General features: G+C 41.7%; 1 protein-coding gene across 3 annotated transcripts in view; it reads left to right on the plus strand.

The window, feature by feature from the left end:
• GREM2 (gremlin 2, DAN family BMP antagonist) overlaps nt 1-21,665 on the plus strand; it is a 65,473-nt gene extending 43,808 nt beyond the window's left edge. The window contains exons 2-4 of one of the 3 annotated variants that reach the window (XM_042441936.1): nt 11,201-11,264; nt 15,275-15,359; nt 19,411-21,665. In XM_042441936.1, coding sequence (XP_042297870.1) covers nt 15,319-15,359; nt 19,411-19,924 — 555 coding nt within the window. In that variant the 5' untranslated portion in view covers nt 11,201-11,264; nt 15,275-15,318 and the 3' untranslated portion in view covers nt 19,925-21,665. Of the gene's footprint in view, nt 1-11,196; nt 11,265-15,274; nt 15,360-19,410 lie in introns of all 3 variants that reach the window. The other 2 variants (XM_042441942.1, XM_042441951.1) reach the window with 2 other exon arrangements.
• Nucleotides 21,666-26,583: the final 4,918 nt, after the last annotated feature.

A 26,583-nucleotide genomic window follows, 5' to 3' on the forward strand; every position in this document is an offset into this window, starting at 1 on the left:
ATAAAAAACTAGCCACATTTTGTCATCTACTTTATCCCTAAAAAGCTTCTTTTGAGGATATTAAGTGTAATTTTGGTGCGTTAAAGACTGCCTAAAAGCGGCGGTGTGCCGGTGCTGCTGGTTGCTCCTCGCGGGAGCCGCAGCAGCCAAACCGCACGGCTCCCGTGCGGAGCAAAAAAGAAGCCCCAAAATGGCGTTTCTTCCTACGGCGCACTCGCGATGTCATAAGCGCCGTGTGATGTGCGGACGCTATGCGTCCGGAACGTAATAATGGCAGCGCCTGTGTGTATAGGGCACCGCCATTATTACACCCCCGTCACGTGCTAGGGGTGAGGCCGGTGTGGATGCTAAGTCCCCGGCCAACCTCTAGCACGTGACGGGGGCGCCTCAAGAGCCTGTCTGTAACGGGCCCAAGTCTCCTCAGCCCTAACTTGTGCAGTGGTGGTGCAGTATCACCATACACAAGAAAATAGGCATTCTCCAAGCGGTCAATGATAAGCTGCAGTGAGACAACCCTTTGTGTTTGGAATTGTGGAATAAGGAGAGACTTTAAGTTAACCATCCTGATTCATAGAGAAAGGAGGAAAGAGATAGAATGAGAGCTGGAGATAGAGAGAGAGAATGAGAATCATTTAATCTCTCCCAGTGTGTTGTCCCCACCCCCTACAGTGTCATTTACCACCAGCTCTGAAGGGTCCCACAGGGGCCAGTAAACCTCTCACCCTCCAAAATTGCTCAAGGCAGAACAGCAGTTCCATAGGACCAGCCTTTTCATGCTAGTTTCTTCTTCCCCGTATTTCCCTGGGCATCAATCTCAAGATAACCAAGTCCCAAAATCAGTCCAGAAGCCAGATGTGAAAGTACCTAAGATATTTGTTTCATTAGAGAAGACCTTACCATACAAGAAAAATGCCTTGACGTTTCAGCTTTTGCTTCATTATTTTTCATTGCAAGAAATAATGCTTTGTAGAAAAGGAAACGTGTGAAAAATAAAGACCAAACAAATACTTATAGTGAGCAAATCAATCCAGGCTTTACATAAGGATAACTATGGTAAATACAAGGGCCAGTTTTTTTGTGTGTTTGCTAAAAATACAAACACGGGGGTGAAGGAAAGAGAAAGAGAAATGAAACGTAAAAAATTTAAGCCCTGCCAGAAATGGATGGAAGTCTGCTTCTTGCTCTGAGAATAGATGGGTTGTTTTCACATCAAACAGTGGGTTGGTTGGTGGGTGGGTGCTTTCAAAATAGTTAGTTAACATATTGTTTGCCCAACAAAAGTGGCCTAGGGAATTTCTAGGACCACAAAAATAGCCTCAGAATCTCATGCAACCTCAGGGCCATTCTCAGCCCATCCATGCTTTCTATTGAAATAAAGACATATGAAATGAGGCAGTTTTTGTGATTTACAAATGCATCTCAACTTAATTGCCATAGTTTCTTAGTAAATATCTATTCTCATTAAACACATAAAGCTGGAAAACAACTCCCAGCTTCATTTGCAGAAGCCATGATCATTAAGATGTTGCCAATCAAACATAGATGCTGGAATGCCTCTAAAGGATCAGAATGACCCTTCAAGCATTGATTCACGCAGCCACCCAGCAGTGACAAATGCAGTCAACCATCTCATTTGACTGCATAAGGGACCTTATGTGCCACTGCTGTCCTCAGCAGACAAATCTATATGGCTGTTTTGGTTTTGGTCAGCTTTCATGAGTTGTTGGGCAGAGAGATGTTTGATTCTTAGAGACATTTCAGCATCTTTCAGATTACTTTTAGTTCATTCCCACAAATTTGCTAAATAAAAGCCCATGTCTATCAAGAAAAGTCATATTGTCTCATCAAGTCCACTCTTTGTTTAAGAAGGTGAAGTCATTTTTTTCTCTCGAACTTCAAGAAGTATTTGTAAAACATAGTAGATCATTATAATCCATAAAAATATCTGGGACTTCATCTTAGCAAATATAAGAAAAGTGCTTCATTCTGTTCCTTCTTAATAAACAAATCTTTCTGACATGTGAGAGCCCCTTTATTTAATAAAGTTTGAGCTGGGCAAACCAGTTCTCTTCTAGCAAAACAATTTGGTTGCTCTTAAGAGCTCCAGCCAACAGACTGTCTGGTGACTGAGTTAATGTAATTTCTTTTTCTAATATTTAATCAGGAATGTAACCTTCCCCTTGCCCCATTCCCTCTTAAGTAGGAACCCACCTCCTTCAGCTTGGAGAGCAGTTTTAAACAAACAGAAGAGGGATGGAGGCAAAAGAGAGTACAATGCTATATTTATCGAATACAGATAAAATAACCTTACTTTGGGACAGAAATGTATGTTTGCATTGTGAACTAATTATAATATCTAGAGAGTTTAGAACATGTTACAACTAACCATTTAGTGATACTAGATACCTCCCTGTTAAAAGGAGTATGCTGATGGCTGGTGAATACTCATAATGAAGAGCAGGAAGCTAGCAGTTCAGTAGGAAGATGGGAAATTGTACAGATGTGTTGTCTCACACTGGCTGCTTTTTTTCCATCCTTGTACAACGCGCCCACTCCTTATGCAGGCGTGCCATACATGGCTTCTGGTTTATGCGGAAGCCAATCTGTAATACTTTGAATGATGTGTGCGGCCTGCACATGCACGAGCCCCATTCCCAATAATGGAGCTCGAGCATAGGCGGAATTCGCCTTATGCAGGGGATCCAGTGTATATCTACATGCAGTTATGTATTGAATTCTTTTACTCCAAGTCACCAGTCAAGTCTCAAGTCTCTACCTTCAAGTCTCAAGTTGAGTCTCAAGTCCTTGCAAGATACTTTAAAGTCAAGTCTCAAGTATAATAGGAAAAAAAGAAAAGAAGGCGGGGCATTTTCTCAGAGAGGAACAGCAAATGCATTAGGCAATGCTGTTGAAGTCTGCTCAGAAGTCTACCTCCGTGGCACATCAGAGGAGCCTTCTAAAGCATTTCAAAAGCTTTATACAGATCCTTCTGCCTCAAACCGAAGGCCTAACACATTTGTTGTTTCTCTCCAAGAAACGTGCCCCATACTCTGCTGACGAGTCTTGCCTGCTGGTTGAAGTGAATGATGCAAGTAAGTCAGTCACTAAAAATATACAAGTCATGAGTCGAGTTGAATCAGTGCATCATTTATTGCTGAGCCAAGTCCAAGTTCAGTCATTGAAGCAACTTCAGTCCAATTGGAGTCCAAATCAATTGACTCAAATCTGCTTCACTGTTTGCTTACATATATAAATACACACTCTTTTGGATACACTTATACATAGGCACTTATATTTACATGTAGACTTACAACCCTCTAAATTTGCATACCTGTTTACACTGACATACATAACTACATACATTCTTGAATGAAAGTTGCATAGACACGCATTCAACCATGCACATGTAGTGGCATTCACATCTGCTGTTCTCTGTGTGGCGGGTTACAAACAGCCCTCAAGGGGCTGTTTTCCTGCTGCCACCATTCACTGCATAGGGAAACCCCAGCGGCCAGACCGCTAGGCTTCCCCGTGGAGCGAAAAAGGAGCGCCGAAATGGTGCTCCTTTTCAAAATGCGGAAGTGGCGCCGCGAGGGGCGGAGCGCGCCCTCGTGGCGACACTTCCGCCGCAACACGTCTGGACGCATAGCGTCCAAGACATCAAAATGGCAGCGCCCATGTAGATGGGCGCTGCCATTTACGACACGCTCCGCGCGTACTGGGAGGAAGGGCCGTGAGGAAGGTAAGAACCTTCCTAACCCTAATACGGCTGTTCCTAACTCTAGTACGCGCGGAGCGCGTACTTTATGGCGGTTTGTAACCCGCCTGTGTTTCTTCAGACACACATGTGCTTTCTCTCTCAATCCACTTAAGTATGCCTTACATCTTCATACTAATATACTTCCTTTATAGAGCCATCATTCTCTCTTCACATCCATGCATGTGCATACACATCACTCATACCCATTCCAGATGCATGCAGTGGGTACAAGTGGATCAGGCAGAGGGACAAAATGTGCCTGTTTTCACAACAGCCCTGTTTCCCAGTAGCTCCTGAAGACACATGAATAATAGTAACACAGGTAGGCAGCATACTGATGAAAACTGATATATAAGTGCTAGTTGCAGACACTTTAGAAGAATGCAGGATTAGTTTTGTAGCCTGGAGAAAAATGAATGTGATTTAGTTGTATGAAGATTTCTTTCCATATTGTTTGGTTCTTATTGTTGTTGTTTTTTTTTAAAAAAAAGCTGCTTGTAGTAAAACTGAGCTTCCATTCCCTCCTCCAAATCTCTGTTCAGGTTGGGCTGTACATCAGATGGCAGGAGAAGCTTCCTGACTTTAAAGACAGCAAAGCAGAGAAGTGTTAAAAGGTAGGCCTGTTACAGACAGCCAAAATAAAGCTGCTTCGAGTCACAGTGGAGGTAGGGTGGGGTCAATGATCAGTGCCATCCTAAAAGTCCAGAAGCCACACCAAATCCATGCGCCGGTCTGGAGTGTGGCTTTGGTGTGACTTCTGGACTCTTAGGATGCATGCATCATTGAAATACCATACCTCCACTGTGACTCGAAGCAGCTTTATTTTGGCTGTCTGTAACAGGCCGTAGTTCTACTCAGTGTCTTCCTGATATAACTTAAGGAAGGGTATTTGTGAAAAGGTTTTGCAAAGTAGACTTTCCCACACATCTAAAGGGAACTAGTTAAGGAAAGGTTGCTCTGAAACCATAGACTTTAACATGATAAACAAGTGTGGTCAGTAATAGCCTATTTTTTTTCTTAGATTTTCCTTCCCTTCTCTTTTTCCTTTTGCAAAACTGGAGAAAATTGTTCATTATGACATAAAATTTTATTGCTGCTCACTTGGCGATCTTGCCAAATAAGTACCAATAAAAACTTTACAGCACCCTGTATCACTACATATTGTTTATCTTGTGTATTTTCATTTTTGTTCTTGGTTTGCATCTCTTTCCTCAGGAGAAGGCATGATTTCCATGGAAACTAATGAAGGCCCTATGCAATGTCTGAATACATGGCAAACAGAGGCCTGCAAAATAAATCTGTGCAATTTAAAAAGTACAAAATAAGAGGAGTGCCACACATATTCATTGAATGGCCATCCTGAGGTCCAACATAGCCATGCTCTTCATTTCCCTGTGTCTTCCTTTTTTAATGGCAATTTTTCTGATGATCCTACTGCATCTAGAGTTCTGAGATGTCACATGCAGGTTTTGGCACAGCTAACACAAATTTCTCACCCGCTTACATCTCCCTTCATTTTCTATTTTTTTTAATGTATGAAACTGAGTAGATTGCTTCAGAGAGTGATGGGCTTTCCTTCTCTGGAACTGTTAACAGAGGTTGGATGGTCACGTGCTTTGAGCGCTTTAGTAGTGTATTCCTGCATGGCAGGATGGTCCTTGTGGTTCCTCCCAATTCTGTTCTATGTATTCCTGTATGTCAGGGGCTTGGACTAGAATGGTCCTTGTGATCTCTTCCAATTCTATAACTCAGGGTAACATTCAGGTGTTCTAGCTATACCATATGCGTGCACACAAACAAAATAAAGCCCATAGGTTTAAATGCTAAGATAAGAGGGTTCCAAAACAAGGGCCGCTTAGGCCTCTAGAGTGGTAATAAAATATTTAAATTAATAAGCTTTTCTGGCAGGAAGCCAGTGGAGAGCAAAAGCTCAACAGTAATGCAATCTCTAGCCTGGGCTGTGATGGTATAATGAGTAGCTACAAGCGTTCTACCTTTGTCTGAACTTTGCTTGATGGGATGAACCAAAGCCTTAAGCCTCACTGTCAGGAAGGTGCCAGTGCAAATTCCAGGAGCATAAGCTCATACAAATTGATCTGTGATGCAGCTTCATCGCTGAGTAGAGTGGGACCATAGTGTAACAGAGAACAAATGTAGGAAGAGGATGGAGCTAATGGGTACGATTAGAAGCAGAACTCAGATAACATAAGGGAAATCATTCACAGGGAGAATTTTAGAAGGGAAACCTGGACTTTACCCATCAGCATTTTCTACCAAGACCTGAAATTTATATTTAAGAATGGCACTCTGCAGGGAAAAAAAGAAATCAGATTCCTGGATGTTAATATTTCTGGTTTCATACTTGCTTCCATTTCCAGTTTGCTTTGTAAATTCATTTCAGCTTTAGAACATCTATCAAATATTATTCCTCTCAGCTCAATTTGGCATCTTTCTGAAACTGTATTAACCTGTGTGCAGTCGTGACATAAGGGGAATAATGTGACATATTAACTAAACACCTTCTACATCACAAGCAAAGTCACCACAAACAGGCATTTTTAAACCAACATTTCCCCTTCTGGTTTTTCTTTTTCTTGGAGACTGATCACCTCTCTTCACATGGCTGCAGCTTTTAAAAATTTAGAACAGGAGTGGGTAGCCTCTATTTCTGGATTGCATTTTCCTTAATTCTACACCACTGGCTATGTGTGCTACAAGGGATAAAGGGAGATGTATGCCCCAAATATCTGGAGGCCATGGCCCATCCCTGATTATGAAGGGCAACTTCATATCCCAGTTCAATATAAGGAAGTCCTATCTTATCACCAAAGGCCCTTCCCTCCATTCAGGTTTTCTATATTAAGATGTTTGTAGCCATTCTTTGTATTCTGAAGGCTTGACATGAAATTATCTTCATCAAGTTGATACTCGAAATATACATGGAGAGGAATTTGTGATGCAAGGGCTAAATCTGGGCTAGCACTTCTTTCAAATTAAGAATTATCACCAATATTCTACATTAGCTACTTAGGGGCCAAACAGACAGGTAGCTTGGAGAGGCCTCTGGCCACTCCAGCCCTGGTCAGCATGGGACTGGAGTGACCAGATACTGTGGGCCCAAGGCTGTCAGGCGCCACAGTCCCAAATGGGCCACTAGCAAGCAGCACTTTTTTCCCACTCCTTTTGCCGGTGGTCCCAGGCCACCTTAGATGACCACAGCATAGCTTTGGTCCAGTCCGGGAGTGCATGTCATCTGTACGCCATGCCCCCAAATTGGCCTGAAGCCAGTACTATTGGCCCATGTGTTTCAGGCCTTAGTCACATTGACATCTGTGTAACTAATCAACATTTCTTGGCCCAATCGTCGCAGCCTTGTTCACGGGTGGAAGGGGGTGGTGGAAACATCCTCCTCCTTGCACCCTGATCAGAAGGTGACTGGACCTCCTTCACCTGATATAGCTGCTGGCATTTAATGGTGAATTGAGGTAGCCCTTATGTAGTTTTACAGTAAGACTACATGATTTTAGTGAATACAGAGCAGATACAGATCTATAACTGCAATACTAAATGTCAATCAAAATCCTTTTGTTGTTGCTATCTAGAAATACAAATAGGCTCTAACATTTTGCAAAACTGTATTTGTATTCCTTATATACTGTGTGTGTAGGACCATATTCCCATGTTGTGGGCCCCTCTGTAGTGTGGCATTTAAGGGTGGAGGTTGCACCAGAGTGCTTCTAGGTCAAATGATATTCAGCAGAACAAAGCTCTGGCACTTTTCAACACATTACCCAATACTTGACAGAGACATTGTAAATGATGAGGCAACATTCTTCAGCAGTCTTTTAATGACTGGGAGGAGCTCTAATCATATTATGACCATGGGTGAAACTGAATGCAAGGGACATTGTAGGATTGTGGCACTCTGTGGAACCAGAGAGGCATTTTATAAAGAAAGGATCCCTGTTAATTTTCAAATCACAATCTTTAAAATGTTCTTATGTTGGCTGAACATTGTGTGTGAAGTAACTGTTTCAAGGTCTGACACTTCAGAGCAAGAAGTATTGGAAGAGCTAACCTGCAGTCTAGGCTGCCAAAGCCAAGCCTTGAAAGGAAGACTGAGGTATATAGAAGTGCTAGCCTGGCAAGGGGAAGTTTGCAAGATATGGCTTATCTAGTAATTGTTTTGCTGCAGCAGCCAAAGTTGCAACTGCTGTCTGCCAGACTTTGCCCTGCCCTTCATATATTAAAGACTCACAAAAGTATCCTGAGTTGTCTGGAAGACAGAAAGCTCTAGCCCCAGGCTGGGCTAGACTAGGACTCACTCTGGCTGATAGATACCTGGAAGGCAGTGCTACTTCTGCAGTGGATTTGATGTGGCAAAGAACAGTATCTAGGGATGACAGACTAAAAACTGGAAAGGATTCCTAAACCTTTAATAACCAGAAAGAGAATTTCAAAAGATTTAGCTTGCAACACAACCAGGTAGTAAGCAACATCTGCTGAAATTTAATCTTCTACACAACCATTAAAGATACAGGAGTCTGAGCCAGTTTTCACTCTGGCAACACTAGCAGAATTGTCCATACCACTTCTCATTCTATAAGGTGGGACCACTCATCTCCATTTATGAGCTCATTAGAGCTCTAACATCATCTAGAGGAGCCCTTCTCTCTGTCCCACTACCTTTTCAGGCTCATTTGGTGAAAGAACAGAAAGGGTTTTCTCAGTGGCTTCTCCCAGTCATTGGAACTCTGTCTCTAGGGAGGCAAGTTTGGTTTCCTTGTTGATCATGTGTTTAACTTTATAGATAGTTTAATTGCTTTTAAAATAACATTTATATTTATATCAAAGCTATTTTATGTCTGTGTTATTGTTAGCCACCTGTACCATTATGTGGAAAGAGGGAAGATATAAATCAATAACAACAACAACATATGTATCAGGACTGACATACACATGTAGAGTGAAGCTAGAGCCTTGATGATGTCAGAGAGCTCTGTCAAAAGGCAACAGCTGGAAAAAAAATTGGGCCATGGTAGGCAGCATGTGGTCTTCCAAATATTGTTGAACTGCTTCTCCCATCAGTAATAGCCAGCATAGCAATGGTAAAAGAAAATGAAGCTTTCACTCCAGTAGAACAGTGCACCCTACTTTTAGGTCTCAGTAGGTAAGAGCAGTCATGTGACATGGTCAAAACACTTTAAGATCTGTCTGCTCTTTAGAATGACCAAAAAAAAAAAAAAAAAGGTTTCAGCTGGCTACTGTAATGTGTAACCAATTCACATCAGTGTACCTTTTCCTCAGCTGTTGCTTTACCTTAACTATCATTTCCTAGTGACTTGCTCATTAGGTCAAGAAAAAGCTATTGAAGCTCAGAGGCAGAGCATGTGTTTTCTTTGCATCTGTTTCACACTGCTCAGTTCTACCACTTTGATTCCACCTTAACTGTTGTGGCTGCAACCTGTGGAATCGTGGGGTTTATAGTTGGTGAGGCACTAGAGCTCTCTGCTTGAGAATTCTAAATGTCCCTCCCCCTAAACTGAAAATCTTGGGATTCAATAGGATGTTGTCATAGCAATTAAAATGGAATCCCAAGTTTTTAAATCAAGAACACCAATAAAAAATGACTGTTACTCAAGAACCATAGCTCTAGGGCAGAATTAGAGAAACATTGGCTGTCCAGATGTCAAAGTATAGCATCCATCAGCTATCACCATTGACCATGTCTAATTATTATTTTCTTTTCCACCAGGTTTACATTATGACTTTTTTATGGATGGCCATATGGCTTAGCATCTTGTACCAATAATCTCCCCCCATGTGACTATCATGTGTGTTTTCTACCGTGGTTCTTTGAATGACAACACATTTTACTGGATGCTCTCAGCCTATCTCTACTTCGTTCTTGGGTAGACAGATATGAAAGAGAACAGAGCTCCTGTGCCTTTAGCAGATTTGTAGAGAAGAAAATCTGCAGGTGTATCTTTTTATGCAAATTGCCTTCAAGTTGCCTCTTAACTCATGGTGAGTCCCATCAATCATAGGATTTTCTTAGGCAAAGAATACTTTGCCTTTGCTTGCAATTACTTTCCTCTAAATATAATGAACAGAAGCAGATATTCATTGGACATCTCCATGGGAGTGCTAATCAGGTCTGACCCTAATCAACTTCTGAAATCAAATAGGATCTGGTACTTTCACAATATTTGGGCAATTTATACAAACTACACCTGCTGAAATACTGTCTTCTACAAATCTATTAAAGGATGCCTGTTCTGTTTTGCATCTGGCCATCCTACCATCTTGCAACAAATGGGCAATGAAACAACAATCTAGGATATTTCAAAAACAGAATTTTAACTTTGAGGGTATTTTTAAAGAGAAAATGAGACCTAACAGCAAGCATAATTGTAGTGGGATTATTGCAGAGACAGGAAGAAAACTGATTTTAGTTTAGTTTGGAATTGTTGCATTTTATTGTTCTTATGGTTGATTACAAATCACCGCAAGCATTCACTGAGTGAATGGGCGATTCAGAAATACAATCAAGCAATAAACTAATTCTCCCTGGCCAGATAATTCAAAATAAGAGTACGAGGTATTTGCTGGGTTCTCCAGCAGTCTTTTGGAAAGTGATATTTATAGAACTATACTTGTACAGTAGAAATGGAAGAGAAGGAAGGAAGGAAATTCTGATTAAGTTATCTGGAAGAATCTGCACAGAGTGCTGCAGGCTTGGATTCATATAACTGAGCAGGCAACGACAAAATGCAAACACAAGGGAAGTAGTGGGTGAATTCATTCTCTTGCTTTTACATATCATAAGCAGGAGGCCCAAGAAGATCAGAAGCCAAAGCAATGGGGCACAGTTATTTTCCACTAGCTTGGTTTTAAAATAATGAAATGAGCTTTGATTCAGATGAAGTTCTGAATCATTGTGTGTATGTTCCTAGAGCTGGCAACAAAGAAAGGAAAGGAATCATACTAGATTCAGTTGCATCTCCCTCTAGAGAAGGCTGTAATTAGTTGATTGGAAAGGAATTTGGCCTGAACATTCAGTTGACATCCAATGGTTTTGGCCATGGTGACCCACTGTTTGGTCAAATAAAGAGCTTTAATTCCTCTGAAGATTGATTGGAATCTTTTGATGAACATAATCGTTTTACATTCTGGCTGTGATCCTGAAAAAAACTTATTTACAGGCAAATGCTATTGATTTGCCATCAGTTTCTATGATTGTTGCAGCTTTGAAAATTTTGATAGTTAGGAAATAACTGTCTTAAGGAACAGGACTAATGTACAAGTACCATTCATTGTGAAATACTATGCATAAATTTATACAGAGTTTTAGCCACATGTTTGATAGTGAAGTGATAATGTTAATCAACTTTAGAACATAAACTAACAATTGTTTTGTTTTGTTTTTTGTTAAGGCAGTATTCTGAATTTTCTGAAAGCCAGACCTAATGGCTCAAGACGTTGGCATCAATTCTCTCCTGAGGTAAGTAGCTCCCTAATTTTTATGTATTAATCTTAATATATAAAGCTTTTATTCACCCACTAGCCATTGTGTTTATGAATTCAGCAAAATAATCTTTGGGATTATTTGTAGGTGTTTGGGAGCATTTAAAGCAGGTATAGGGAACCTCTAGAAAGACCATGGAGATCCCAGCAAGAAGCTTCTTCTGCTGTTACCTCTAATAAGAGATAGGAGTGTATTTAAAGATTAGAAGCAAACTGAGCTTTTCAACTAGGAAAGCTGTTGCTTGGACCTGAGCTGTGCTTTGCAAACAGGAAGATTTTTGCACTGAGGTTTATTCCTGAATAAAAATGCCTAGAATTGAGCAATGCTTTGTACTTCTGCTAGAAAAATGTCCAGGTAAGAATTATGTACTGCCTTACCCACTCAGTCCTTGACCTTAATGAATTCTTAGGCCTGGCCCAATAGTGGAACATGGTCCCATAAACCTTTTCTAAGTAAAATTCTTTCTTTCTTTCTTTATTTATTTGAGTATTTATACCCCACTCTTCAGCCAAAAGGCAATCAGAGCAGCTTACTTACAACACATCCTCCACGATATGTTGGAGGATAGTAAGTGTGACCTGGCTTGCATTACCGAGACCTGGCTTGGGCCTGAAGGAGATGCTGTGTGTGCTCAGGCCCTGCCTGCTGGGTTCTCGGTGAAGGACCAGCGCAGGTTAGGTGGGCGTGGGGGGGTGTGGCCTTGATACATAGGAACACCGTGTCCCTCACCAGGAACCACATCCGACAGACCTCCTACATCGAGTGTATTTACCTGACCCTAAAGGCGAGGGACAGTCTAGAGATTCTGTTAGTGTATCGGCCACCCCATGCATTAGCGGACTCCCTTAACAAGCTGACACAGCTGGTCGCTGAGCTGATGATGGAGACGCCCAGGCTTCTTGTCCTGGGCGACTTCAACATCTCCCTCACGGGCAGCCATGTTCCATCTGGTGCGGCTCGGGAATTCATGGATACCATGGCGGCCATGGGCCTGTCCCAGCTGATACAGGGTCCTACGCACTGTGCGGGTAATACTCTCGATTTGGTCTTCTGTTCAGACGCGGAAAATCCGTGGGTGGAAATAGCTAATGTTTCCCCCCTGCCATGGACGGATCATTTCCTGGTAGAGGTGAAAATCAAGGCCTCTACACAGATCCCCCCCGGGGGTGGTGGACCTGTTAGGATGGTCCACCCTCGAAGGCTGATGGAACCCAAAAGGTTCCAAGAAGCCTTAGAGGGGCTCACGGTTGGAAATGACGGCGACTCTGTTGATGCCCTCACCGGTATTTGGAATACCGGTCTTTCTAGGGCTATACACAGTATCGCTCCCAAGCGCCCTCTCAGGCCTGCTTCTAAACGTAAGCCCTGGTATACGGAAGATCTCCGGGCAAGGAAGCAGGTTCTGCGACGGCTAGAGTACCGTTGGCGGAAACACCTTTGCTTAGACGACAAGACTCTCCTAGACCAACTGTTAAAGGACTACGGAGAGGCAATACGAGCAACAAAGAACTCGTTCTATGGTGCTCGTATTGCGTCCGCTGAGTCGCGTCCGGCAGAGTTGTTCAGGGTGGTCAGGGAGCTAACTCAGCTCCCTCCCGCCCTGAACCAGATCCTTGAACCTTCTAAGGCCTGCTGTGACTTGTTTAACGACTTTTTCACGGATAAAACCTCTCATATAAGCGAAGGTCTGAACGCCGACATTTTAGCAGAACCTAGGGTAGAAGTGTCCAGAGCCTCCGTGAACTATGTTAAACTGGATCAGTTTGAGTTGGTGAGTACCGAGGATGTGGACAAGATCCTCGGAAGTGTTCGGAAAACAACCTGCTCTCTGGATCCCTGTCCCTCGTGGTTAGCGGCCCAGGGGGGACCGGAGGTAACATTATTGTTACGCCGGATAGTTAATACATCTCTGAGGGATGGGCTATTTCCATCTCAATTGAAATTGGCCATTGTAAAACCTATTTTAAAAAAGTCCTCCCTCGACCCCCTGGTACATAATAATTATCGGCCTGTTTCGCTGCTACCATTTTTGGGAAAGGTGATCGAGAGGGCGGTTGCAATCCAGCTTCAGGCGGTCTTGGATGAAACGGATTATCTGGACCCATTTCAAACTGGCTTCCGGGCGGGTTACGGGGTTGAGACGGCCATGGTCGCCTTGGTCGATGATCTCCGTCTGGGCATCGACAGGGGAAGCGTGTCCCTGCTGGTGCTCTTGGACATCTCAGCGGCTTTCGATACCATAGACCATGGTATCCTTCTGGGACGCCTGGCAGAGGTGGGGATCGGGGGCACTGTGCTCCAGTGGTTCCGGTCCTACCTCTCCGGGAGGTCCCAGATGGTGCAGCTGGGAGACGTGTGCTCTGACGAGAGGCCCCTTAAAACTGGGGTCCCTCAAGGAGCCATTCTGTCTCCCATGCTATTTAACATTTACATGAAACCGCTGGGAGAGATCATCTGGAGACATGGGGCGCGGGGTTATCAGTACGCTGATGACACCCAAATTATTTTCTCTATGTCTCCGACTGATGCAGTGACTGGGGATGGCGTCTCTCCTCTCGTGGCCTGTCTAGAGTCAGTAATGGGCTGGATGAGGGAAAACCGACTCAAGTTGAATCCAGAGAAAACGGAGGTACTAGTGATAGGTTCTCCTGGTCCAAGAATGGCGGTGGTTCCACCTGTCCTGAACGGGGTCACGCTCCCTGTGAAGGACTCCGTGCACAGTCTGGGGGTGCTTCTTGACTCGTAGCTTCATCTGACTGCTCAGGTGAATGCGACGGTCAAGAGCACCTGTTATCAGCTTCGGCTTATTCGCCAGCTGCGCCCATACCTGGCCCAGAGGGACCTAGAAACTGTTGTACATGCTCTGGTAACTTCGAGACTGGATTTCTGCAACGTACTCTACATGGGGCAACCCTTATACCAAACTCGGAAGCTGCAAATGGTGCAGAATATGGCAGCCCGGCTGGTCACTCGTGCTCCCAGGACCAGCCATATAACACCGGTTTTGAAAAATCTCCATTGGCTGCCCATTCGCTTCCGAGCTCAATATAAGGTGTTGGTGATCACCTATAAAGCCCTAAATGGCTTGGGCCCAGGATACCTAAAGGACCGCCTCTCCCCGTACATACCGCCTCACACCCTCAGAACGTCTGGGCAGCAATTACTGAAGGTGCCTGTGGCTAGGTTAGCCTCCACTACATGGAGGACATTCTCCACGGCTGCCCCAGCCCTTTGGAATAGGCTGCCCACTGAGCTCCGCTCGACTACTACCCTGGCCCAATTCAGGAAGGACTTAAAAACCTTCCTGTTCCAACAGGCATTCCCCGACTAAAAATCCTGTGGGCCTCCCTCCTCTTCCGTGGCCAAGAGGTTGGGCTAAGGGGTTTTAATCCTGTTGGTTTTTATTGATAGTTTTTTGTATTGTTTGTATGGTTTGCCTGTAGTTGTATTTGTATATTGTTATGGCACCATTGTTTTTAACCTCGTTGTAAGCCGCCCTGATCTTGGGAAGGGCGGGATATAAATAAAAATTTTATTATTATTATTATTACTTTTAAAAAAAAATTAGACATTTACTCAATTCACTTAATGAACCTAAAAATACTCCACCCTACTTTATTACACTTGTTCAATTGCACTACCATTACAGTCCAAGTCACAGTGACTGGCAAGATGATTCACACAATTTTTCAAGCTCAGCAACATATCTACTTGTTCCTAAAATTCTTCTGTGGGGCCACCTCAACCAGTCCTAAGCCTTTCTATTAAGCTTGTGTTAAACCTAAAAAGGTAGGACATATTTTCTTTTGTTTACTTCATATCTGGAGCAGCCTACCCCAACTTTGTGTTCTGCAGATGCTAGCATAGGTAATCGTTCTGGAATCCTGAGACTCTTAGTCCAAACCACCCAGAGCACACTAAGCTGCAGAAGGCTGAGCTAGACTTGTAGTACAGAATGCAAAATGAATCTTAGGTGGTTTTCCTAGGTTCTGACTGGCTATTGAATATCTGGGATTGCCCTTTCCTAGAGATGGAAGGTTCCACTAAGTTTCTTCTTGAAAGAAGCAACAGGTAATTTTAACACTTTTTTCCACTGCAAAAACCTCTCAGAACTTATTCTAAGCACAGATAACAGCATTTTCTGCACAGTTAATTATGTTTCTTTGTCAAAGTATTATTCCTTGCACAGAAAATGCATTTTCTGAACAGGAAACAATATCACAGTACAGGTTTTTTTCCTCCCTCAGCAGGGGAAAAATTCTGGTAATTGTTATTATTTCAAATAGGTTGATTCTCTTCCTAACTGTTTTCTTCATTGTCCAGCTATTACAACTATACATAGAAATTGGAAATAAAGTGGCATAGCCAATCCTGACTTTGGTATTCAAAACCAACCACAGCCACATTAGAATTTGAAATGTGTATGGGGGGAGGGGGGAGGATAACTCAATTTTCATTTTTAACCCAGCTTGGGGGATCAGGGAACCTTGTGTCCTTTCAGATAAGAACATCAGTTTCTAATAGCAGAAAACTTCAGTTTTATCCAGGTTTTGGGAGTATTTTTGCAGAGTCTTCAACAGTTTTTAGCAGAAAGTATATTTTACACAAAATGTTTTCTGTGTAAAAATGTTATTTTGAAGAAAAGAAAAGTTTGCTTCAAACTTTTTATTTTGCAAAAAGTCCCATAGTGTGAAAAATCATCAATATCGGCAAAAGGTCTCATAATTTCTTGTACATGAAGAAAACATTTGAAATTCTTCTTCAATGTATGAATGTTATGTGTGAAGGCTTACATCCCTTCTTAGCATTTTATTGGCCAGACATATTGCTTTGTTTTAAAGACTAATCTTGTTGTTTTTAAAGTACAGAGGAGGTAGCTGTTGAATACATTACAATGCTCGATAGATTTTGCCCATGATTTGGCGCTAAATGGAGAATATGTAGGACACTGTACTTGTAGGAATCTTTCCTGATGAATCTTCACAGATACTGAAGTTGTGTTTGGGACCCCCAGTGACAAAGGCAGCTGTCCAGTAAGGAAAGTAGCTGACACCTTTCTTTTCCTCACAGCTTCAGTAACAGATTTCTAAGTGGGGTCTGAGAATACAATATTGGTAAATGGAATGGCAGATTGGATCAGGAATGGCTTGGCCACTACATGCATGCTTCCTGGTCTAGTGAGAGGTACAGACTCCAAAGTCTGCTTCTGTCCAAGCTGAAATGAGGCAAATTCTCCAGGACTTTGGCCTGTTACAGACAGCCAAAATAAAGCTGCTTCGAGTCACAGTGGAGGTATCGTGTTTCAATGATGCATGCGTCCTAAGAGTCCAGAAGTCTCACCAAACTCCAGCCCTAAGGACGCGAGCGTGCTTTGGTGAGACTTTGGGACTCTTAGGACGCATGCATCATTGAAACACGATACCTCCACTGTGACTCGAAGCAGCTTTATTTTGTCTGTCTGTAACAGGCCTCAATTCTTCTGAGATAATCCTTGCAGATACAGGTCTAGCCGTTCTGGTTTTTTCTTTGATGTTCGTTTTCTTCTAACTGACAAATCCAAGGCACAACACATGTGCGCGCACACACACACACTGGTGGTGGGGAGTCTCCTAATAACTTAAAACATTGTTTCCTAATTTTACTGTAAGTGACCGTGCTTTCATCTTTATTGATACTTGCCTCTGGTTTATTCCATTCCTGTAACTCATTTGTTTAGTTCTGAATGAGTTCCTCAGCACTGTCTCTTTAAATCTACCCCAATTAGAGGATCTACATGCAGGCACACAAAAGGATACAAATCCTGGCAGTAGGATATCAGCAGGAATTTGTAACTTAAATACTGTAACTTTTATGTCCTGCATGGAGTTTTTCAAATTGTGAAACAAATGCTTATTAGAAGAATCATTAACTGGTAATTAGTCGCTCTTTTTGCCCTGAGATATTGACTAAAGGGCTTTGCAGTTTGCCCCTAAGGGGCAGCCTGAGCCACCTTCAGTTGCGCTGGATTGGGGCCACAGCAACTGCACGCTGCGGCCTCGATCTAGCCTTTCCAGGATGCAAAAAGGAACTGCAAAAAGTGACTTCTTTTTGCTCCTTGGAAAGAGTATGGTAGCCACAGAGCCATGTCTTTAATGTGCTCCTTTGGTGCGGCATCATGTAGACGCATCACTAGAGGAGTGTCATGCAGAGCCACACTGCCCTGGGGGCAGAGTCAGGGCATGTGTCATATGGATGCCACACCCCGACTCCACCCCCAGACTGGCCTTTATGGCCGGTGTGCACAGCCCCTAAGATAAAGGTCCTTCAGATCATTTCTTTTATGCAGGGATAGAAAGAATATTTAAAAAATTAGTTTAAATTGGTTGAAAACATGTTTTTCAAGTGTTGAGAAATTCTAATGAGAAGAATACTGGACTAAAGATAATTTTTTTCAGTTTGGCACTTATTTTGTGCAAAATTCACACATGTGCAGAAAAGTTGTTTTCTATGCAAATAAATTATGTGTGAATTTTATGCAGAATAAATCTCCAAATTGCAACATTTCTTGCTCTGTACATGAATTAATATTTCATAGAATAATAGAGTAGCTGTAATCTAGAACATTTGGAAGGGAACCAAATGGCAAAGCTTCACTAAGACTTGTTTATTCCGTATATTAGCAAATGTCTGGTTCAGGAAGGGTTGGTGTACTTTCAAATGGGTTTAAGTGAAAGTGAGTACACTACTTTGCTATATCTGATTTGCACATGTGCTATAGTCAGCATTATTTTAAATTGCTTTAAATGACTTCAGATCATCTTGTTTTAAGTGATAAATGATTTAATATATTTTTAAACTTTTAAAAGTCTGGTGGATCGGGGCATGTTTTATCTGGAGAAGAGAAGGTTAAGAGGTGACATGGTAGCCATGTTTAAATATTTGAAGGAATGTCATATTGTAGATCAGTGGTCCCCAAACTGTGATCTTTAAGAGATTTTGAACTTCATCTCCCAGAATCTCAGACCATTGGCCAACATAACTGAGCCTTCTGGGAGCTGAAGTCCAAAATCTCTTAAAGGGCACAGTTTGAGGACTACTTCTGTAGATGGAACAAGTTTGTTTTCTACTGGGACACAGAGCAAAGGATTCAAACTGTAGGAAAAGTGATTCCAATTAAACATTAGGAAGACCTTCCTGACAGTAAGAGATGTTTGACACTGGAATACACTGTCTGAGAATGGTCTTGGCAGGAGGTTGGACCACAAGGGCCATCCAGTCCAACCTCCTGCCATGCAGGAGTACACAATCAAAGAACTGAAAAATGGCCATCCAGCCTCTGCTTAAAAACTTCCAAAGGAGGAGGTTCCATTACTTTCCAAGGGAGACTACTCCACTGTTGAAGAGGTCTTACTGTCAGTAAGTTCTTTGTAATGTTGAGATGGAATCTCTTTTTTCTGTAGTTTGAATCAATGGGTCTGATTCTATGGAGCTGCAGCAAACAACCCTTCTTCAACATGAGACCCCTTCAAATATTTAAACATGGCTATCATATCATCTGTTTTTGATGTTGAAATATTATTTTCCATGCAGAAAAGGCTGTTTCTGTACAACATTGCTGATTTCTGTGCAAAACAACCACATGAGATTTTTTTCACAGAATGAAACGCAAATGAAGGTAGCCTTTGAAACTCTGGTTTTCATAAACTTTCTGGTAGTGGGAAGAAAATTACTGAAATTACTCATTGCTGCCTCAAGATGAAATGCAGTGACAAATTACATCCTTACTTGTTGAGCATTGCTTCTTTGGCCAGTGGCAGTTGTTACTGACTAGGTAGTTAAACATCACTTTGGTGTGTTTTCCTTCATGGGTAAAACTTCAGATGTCAACATGAGAAAGTCCCAGTGAAAAAGCAAAATAGTCAGGATTGTTTACAAAGCAAGGGGGAATATTTGTGATACTCATATAAAAGCAGTCAAATGCACCTAGAGAATGTACAATCACATTTTCAGATATTTGTGTGAACCAATCCATAGCTCCCCCCCCCCACTGCCATAATATTGCAAATTAGAATAATACATTTAAGGGCATTTGATTATTTTCAACACTTACCAATTCAATCCTAAATTTATTGTCTCCCTGCAGGATGATCTGGAAGCTTGCTTTATCCTTTGTTCTTGTTACCACTCTGGTCCAAGTGTCAGAAACCAGAAAAAATCGTCCTGCAGGAGCTATCCCTTCCCCTTACAAAGACAGCAGAAGCAACAACTCAGAAAGGCGACAACATCTAAACAAAGAGGTGCTGGCTTCTAGTCAGGAGGCCCTGGTGGTCACAGAAAGGAAGTACCTGAAAAGTGACTGGTGCAAAACGCAACCCTTGCGGCAGACCATCAGTGAGGAGGGCTGCATCAGTCGCACTGTCATCAACCGCTTCTGCTATGGCCAGTGCAACTCCTTCTATATCCCACGGCATGTGAAGAAGGAAGAGGAATCATTCCAATCCTGTGCCTTCTGCAAGCCCCAGAAAGTCACCTCCTCTTCTGTGCAGTTAGAATGCCCTGAACTGGACCCACCTTTCCGACTTAAGAAAATCCAGAAAGTCAAGCAGTGTCGCTGCATGTCTGTGAACCTGAGCAATACAGGCAAACAGAGAAAGTGAGGGCCAGCAGTTGACCCAGCCAGAGTCATCATCACCTCTCTCTTTTTTTTTCCAGAGACAAACTGGCCAATTGTTTTTGTTTCTCTTGGTTGAGATGTTCCTGGAGCAGCACCATTTGTCTATTGGGAATAATGGCTGTTCCGAGGCTTCATTCATATTACCAAAGCAGCTGTTTAACCATTGAGTCTGCATTACTAGAGGCAAAGGCAGCATCAGTCATGGGGTTAAGAACACTTTGGTAGCCAAACACCCAACACTTAACACTTCCACTATGTGGAATCCCATCTCTGCCTTTGGATGAATAGATGGCCTAGTGAAGTCTTCATACTTTTCTCCTCCTCAGTTTTGAAATATTTCATTTCACTATTGACAGCCTACTGCTTTCTTTCTTTGGCTGTACTGCTGACATGGATATAGTCGGGAACAGCCCCTATGAAGCCTGGCTGATAAAGGCAGTTGAAATGGCACATGAGTCTTATCTTCCATGGAGATAATCAACCTGCCACTTTCCACTGGAGAGACCAAGAATGGAATTATACACCTTGTCAGCTAGATTGTCTCAAGCACATATTTCGACTGCAGTGTTTCACTTGTACTGCAGCAATAGCAAAGTGTTGTTACACTTGTTAATATAGACATAAGCATGCATATTTTGTGAGATGACTTAAGTACCTGAAGGGCTAAGAAAAAGCATCTTCAGCTGTTGAATCAGGTTGTCCCTTGAAAATGACAGAATTTTTTAGTATTGTTAATTTTCTCACACAATTTTTGCATTAATTTAAACCTTCCTTCCATCAAGTCACTATTGTGTATTTATCCTAATCTTATGCTGAATCGGTACAGTACTTTTTGTGGAAGTAAACAATATTGTGTTTAATTTATTAAAACACGGTGGCAAAAACAGACAAAATACTGTATTTTATAACAGAGCTAAATCAATCTCTGCTTCCTGTATGAAAATTGTATCTGTGTAGGGGGAAATGTGTAGTATGTATAAAGTGACTTGATCATCCTAATTCATACCATGTTGCATGTTAGGTTTTAGGATATTCCACATGCAGACATTTAGGATATTCCACATGCAGCTTCTAAAATTGGTTTGGTAACACTGACAGTGGTCCATCACATGTCATTGAGCTTTGCATTTGCAGTGGCTGTAGCTGAAAGAATCTAGTATTATGAAGATTTTTTTTAAGGGTTAAAGAAATTGTTTCCTTCAAGCTGTGGGTTTGGTGCCAACTCAAGGGTTCAGTGGCACAGTTCTCTATTATGTGAGACTGGCTGTTTTAAGAAGCTTTGGGGGACTGATCTCTGCTAGTGCTCACGAATCGGTTTATGGGGATTGGCACGGGGAGGAGGGATTGGGCAGTTAAGTTATCCTTATATTTTTCTCCCTTGCTGTTACACAATGGCAAATCTGCACTCAGGAAAATACAACAGAGAATGCTGAAACTGATGGTATATGCTGCAGTTGCCATACATCACTACAATTTACAAGCTTATCATGTTTGGACAAGATGGGTGGATGAGAAGAATTAGGATGCCCAAATCATCATGTACAGGCTTAGGGTCCAGGGCTGCTGATTCTTGAAGGACAAGAACCTAACAATAGGTTCTGGTGGTTATAATTTAGATGAAAATTTATTCAGAAACTATGTTAGGAATAATGCGAGATGAAAGAGAAAATCCAGTTACTCACCTGGCTCCTTACCAATTTGTGATAAACATATATGCTGCAGTGGGGGGGGGGGGTTCTCCTTGAGTATGTTTTTGTTTATAACTAAGAGTTGAGTTGACCTTGTAATGGTTGATAATATTTAATTTTTGTTTTATAAATGAAAACAAAATGGAAGAAATATAACTATAATGTAATTATTTTATAGGTGTATTATTTTTAAATTATAGAACAAATAAAGATACTCTAGGAATATATGGAATTCATATATCATCACTTTCTTTTTATTTTGTAAAGCTTAAATGATAATTTGGTTTAAAAGGTTCCATCATTCTATTGGGTAGAAAGATAGAATAATGGAAGAGACCTCAGGCCATCAAATCCACACTGCCTCCATCAGTGCAAGAATTACAGCTAGACCATCCAGCCTAGTTTTGAAGATATCCAGAAAAAGAGACCCCACCACCACTCTTGATAATTGGTCCTTTTGCCAAGCCACTCTTACCATCAATATGTTCCATCTAAGATTCAATCAAAATTTCCTTCCAGTAAGTTAAAACTATTAGATCTGGTCCTACCCTCTGGGGCAGCAGTGAACAAATCTTCACCACAGTCCTTTAAATATTTAAAGAATGCAATCAGATCACCTCTGTATCTTCTCTTCTCTATGCTGAATGTATCCAGCTCCATCAATCTTTCCTCATATGTTCTGTTCTCCATTCCGCTTACCATCCTTGTCCCCCCTTCTCTGAATCCATTCCAACACATCTGTATCCTTAAAACGAGACACCCAGAACTAAAGACTCCAGGTGAGGCCTGACTAGTACAATATAGTAGGAGTATTACTTTCCTTGTATTGGAAACTATTGTTTTATTAATGCAGATCTAGAATATTATTTTTCTTTTTTTCATGCAGCATCAGACTGTTCAATTTATGATCTACAATAATCCCAGAGTCTGATCCTGTATCTAAGATCTGTTAACAGGAGATGCCAGGGATTCAAAGAGCCGGAACAGATTGGCAAGCTAAGCCACCTTCTGAAGCTGCCCAACCATTTACACGAGGGTGGCTTCATGACACGCTGGTGGCAAGGCTTTTACACGCCACATGCTACCAGAGCATCATGAAGCTGACTTCCAGTCATGGTGTGGGCATAAAGTCAGCTTTTTGCCACCTGAAAAAGGAACAGCTTTTTGTCGCTCCTTCTTTGGGCAGTTTCAAGGTGGATTTGGGTATGCGGTTGCTGTAACCCCAATCTATTTTTGGAATGGGTGGCTTCCAGCTGCCCCTTCCAACGGTCTATTTTGGCCCAAGGTCCTTTTGACATCTACTGCTGCTCAGCCACATATTCCCTCATTTTATAAATGTCACTTGGGAGAGGGGTTGGCCTATAACTACCTTCCAATATGTTAGCTACAACTCTTGTTTTGGATTATCTGCAAATGTGATAAGGCTTTCCTCTGCCCCCTTATCTAAATCACTGGAAAAAAATGTTGAAGAATGAGAGCTATAGGACAGAACCCTGGGGTGGTTTAAACATTATATAAAATAGAACTACTGTGTATATTTCAAATGAACAATGATCTCAACCCAATATATATGATCAAAATTCTGTTGAGGACTTATGTCTTTGCAGGTTGACTTACATCTGGAGGATGTAATTAGAATTGGCCAGCTCCATGACATCTGTATCCTGTAAAGGGCTGCTGCTATATTGCTAGGTAAGGGAGCCAGCAATTGACCCAATGCACATTGAAACTGATTCATAATAGGACTGATGTGCATTGAGTTCAATGTGCATCAGTCCCATTCTTCACCAGGACAGAGGCTAGGGAGTGATGATGCATTTTGGGACACTTACTAGTGTCCCATTATGCATCTTCACAGTTCACTGACAGGATTTCTACTCTGCTATTGTAGTTACGCATACGTAAAGTTATGTAAAATATACCTTAATAAAGGATTCTGATTTACATATGTTAAAATATTTTTTAAAGAAAAATCACTTTGCGTTAATAGAGACATAAAAATGTATGCACAATACACACACATTAGTGTCTGTCATTTTAAAAATTTGTTATATTGGGTGAGGAACCTGTGGCCTTCCAGATAGGAAATATGACTAGGGATTAGGAATCATGGGAGCTGTAATTGGAAAAAAAAATCTGGAGAGTCGCAGGTTCATTGGAATGATGGAGAAAGAACCCTGATAGCATCTTATGCATTGTAAGTTCTCTTCTAGAAGCAGCTGAACATTTTTCTCTCATTTGGAATTTCCACATCCAATATAAGATTGCACAACTAGAGTTGTACATGCAGCCGCCAATTCAGTTGTACAATATAGTCATTCAACACAAGAATCAAATAGTGCATTCCTCCACAATACTAAGCCATCTCAATCTAGGATTTGGGGTCATAGCATATAAACATTGTGAAAGGAATAACCAAAACTGAAACGAAAATACATCAATGTTTGCCCACCCCCAATTTATTTCTGTATTTAGTCTTCATTTACAAAGAGAAATAAGAGTGTAGCATTCTCCATCTAACATATCCAAACTACTTTGATTTACTAATTTGTGTTTTGGAATACATGAAAATAAACCAAAACAAAGAAGGATTACAAACTTTTATTTGTAAAGGCTCTGAATTTGCACTTAGGATTTGCCTTTTCAAACTAAAAATATATGTTTTCCCAAGTACCTTTAACACTGAGGTGGAGGACATCAAACAAATTAACAGTTTACTGCTGTCCACATTTCTTTCGAAAGCAACAAAATTGGCCCAAACTCACTATTATTAGACATGGTTATAATGATTGAGCTTCATTGTTTTAGCAACTTCTGTGGATGACCACCCTTCCAAAAAAGAAAGACTACCTCTTAAGCCGGGCAGGGCCCAACCCAACAGTTTCTGAGGCACTGCAGATTAGGGCACTGGGAAATGACAACTACGTTGCTCTTCCAACTGCAGGGAACATGGACAGTTCTCTCCATCTGCTTGTCTCAGCACTATAAATGTGAGTCCCAAAGGTTACAAGATTGTAAGCCCATCTTAAATGATCTTGTAAATACTGAGCAGGATGCCAGCCATAATTTGAAGCTAGGTTATAAAGGAGGAAAGGCAATCCACATAAGAAAAAGGAGAATGTCAAGCCACCTCAAATAGTTCAGGTTTTCTCCCTTCTCTCCATCTACCCAACTATGGCGCATTACAGAGCACACAAAATGGGTGCTCTGCCGGCACTGCTGGTTGCTGCATCTGGGAACTGCAGCGGACGAACCGCGCGATTCCCGGACGCAGCAAAAAGCGGCTCCTTTTTGTGCCCCGGAAGTGGCACCGCAAGTCGCTAGTCATGCATGCGTGGCATCACTTCCACCGTGTGACGTGTGGACGCTAGGCGTCTGCAAAGTCAAGATGGCGGCGCCCATGTAGAACGGGTGCCATTTTGTATGTGCCGAGCGTGTACTAGGGTTAGAGGCGTCCAGAAAGGACGCCCCTTTCTCACCCTAGTATGAGCTTGGTCACACTGCATTTATGTGGCATACACAAACACATAACAAATCAAATGATCTTAAAAATATGTTCATGTGAAATATTCCACACTTTCCCATGTGAAGAATGGTGAAATGAGTAAATTAAGTGGGACTTATGTCTGAGTAGACATGTACAGGATTGCACTGTGAGGCTCTTTACACCTTATCTGGGAGTAAGTCTCATTCACTTCAGCAGAACTTATTTAAAAATAAAACATAATCACATGCTGAGGTTAGGTTTGCCCTGAATGCTAGATGGTGTAGACACAATATGGGAAGACTGCCATCTTCTCATTCTACTTAAGATGGCCTGACGGTATCTGGCTGCTGCTCTTGGACACAAAATGGTGGACTAAGTAAATAATATTGCTCTGATCCAGCAAAGCAATTATGATTAATGAGGCAATGTAGAAAATGAATTCTTATGTCAAAGGTTCTCCTGCCAGGAACCAGCTTTTCAATAATGAGTTGCATCCATGTTTAGTTGGAATAGACCTAGAATAGATCCATTGCAATCAACAGACATTTATTTCTGTATGTCTGCTCTCAAATAAGGTCTCACATTTGGATGCAACTCATACTTTTCTCCCTATAGGTGTACCTATTTCCCATATTCAAACAATTCATCCTAATGCTAGAAATCTGGTGCCTTCTTACTTATATGAGTTCACAGGACTGTTTGCAGTAGAAAATTGTAAGGGGATTCTATGGGATAATAATAATAATAATAATAATAATAATAAATTTTTATTTATATACCGCCCTATGGCGAACCAATCCGGGCGGTTTACAACATTAAAATAACATACCGCATAAAAACAATATATTTCCCTCCCCCCCTTAAAAAGTTATTAAACAACATATCTAATTTAAAACCACAATAACTAGTTAAAATAACAATAAATTAAACAAAATAATACCAACCAATAAACCACTGCAACTTCAATTCTAAAGAAAAGGGGCTTTGGAGACATTACTGAGGAGGGGGAAATCCTGAGATCCTGAGGCCGGGATATTTCAATCTGGGAAGGCCTGCCTGAAGAGATCCATCTTGACAGCCTTTTTGAAGCTGTCCAAAGATGTTAATTGACGGATCTCATCCGGCAGGCCATTCCAGAGTCTGGGGGCGACAGCAGAGAAAGCCCTCCGGGAGGTCGCCGCAAGCCTCGATTTTTGAGGCTGCAACAAGTTCCTCCCAGAGGACCGGAGAGCGCGGGGAGGATTGTATGGGAAGAGGCGGTCTCTGAGATAGCTTGGACCCAAGCCATTTAGGGCTTTAAAGGTAATAACCAACACCTTGTACTGGGATCTAGAATCAGCAGGTCAGTAGTCTACAGTGACTACATTTTATACAAATAAATGTCTAATTTATATGTCTTTCCAAATCATAAAAATGTAGTGCTTTTCAGACATCAGCCTGCCATCTTGTGGTAAATATATTAATCAC

Source organism: Sceloporus undulatus, chromosome 1 (genome assembly GCF_019175285.1).
Source record: "Sceloporus undulatus isolate JIND9_A2432 ecotype Alabama chromosome 1, SceUnd_v1.1, whole genome shotgun sequence".
Lineage (NCBI taxonomy): Eukaryota > Metazoa > Chordata > Lepidosauria > Squamata > Phrynosomatidae > Sceloporus > Sceloporus undulatus.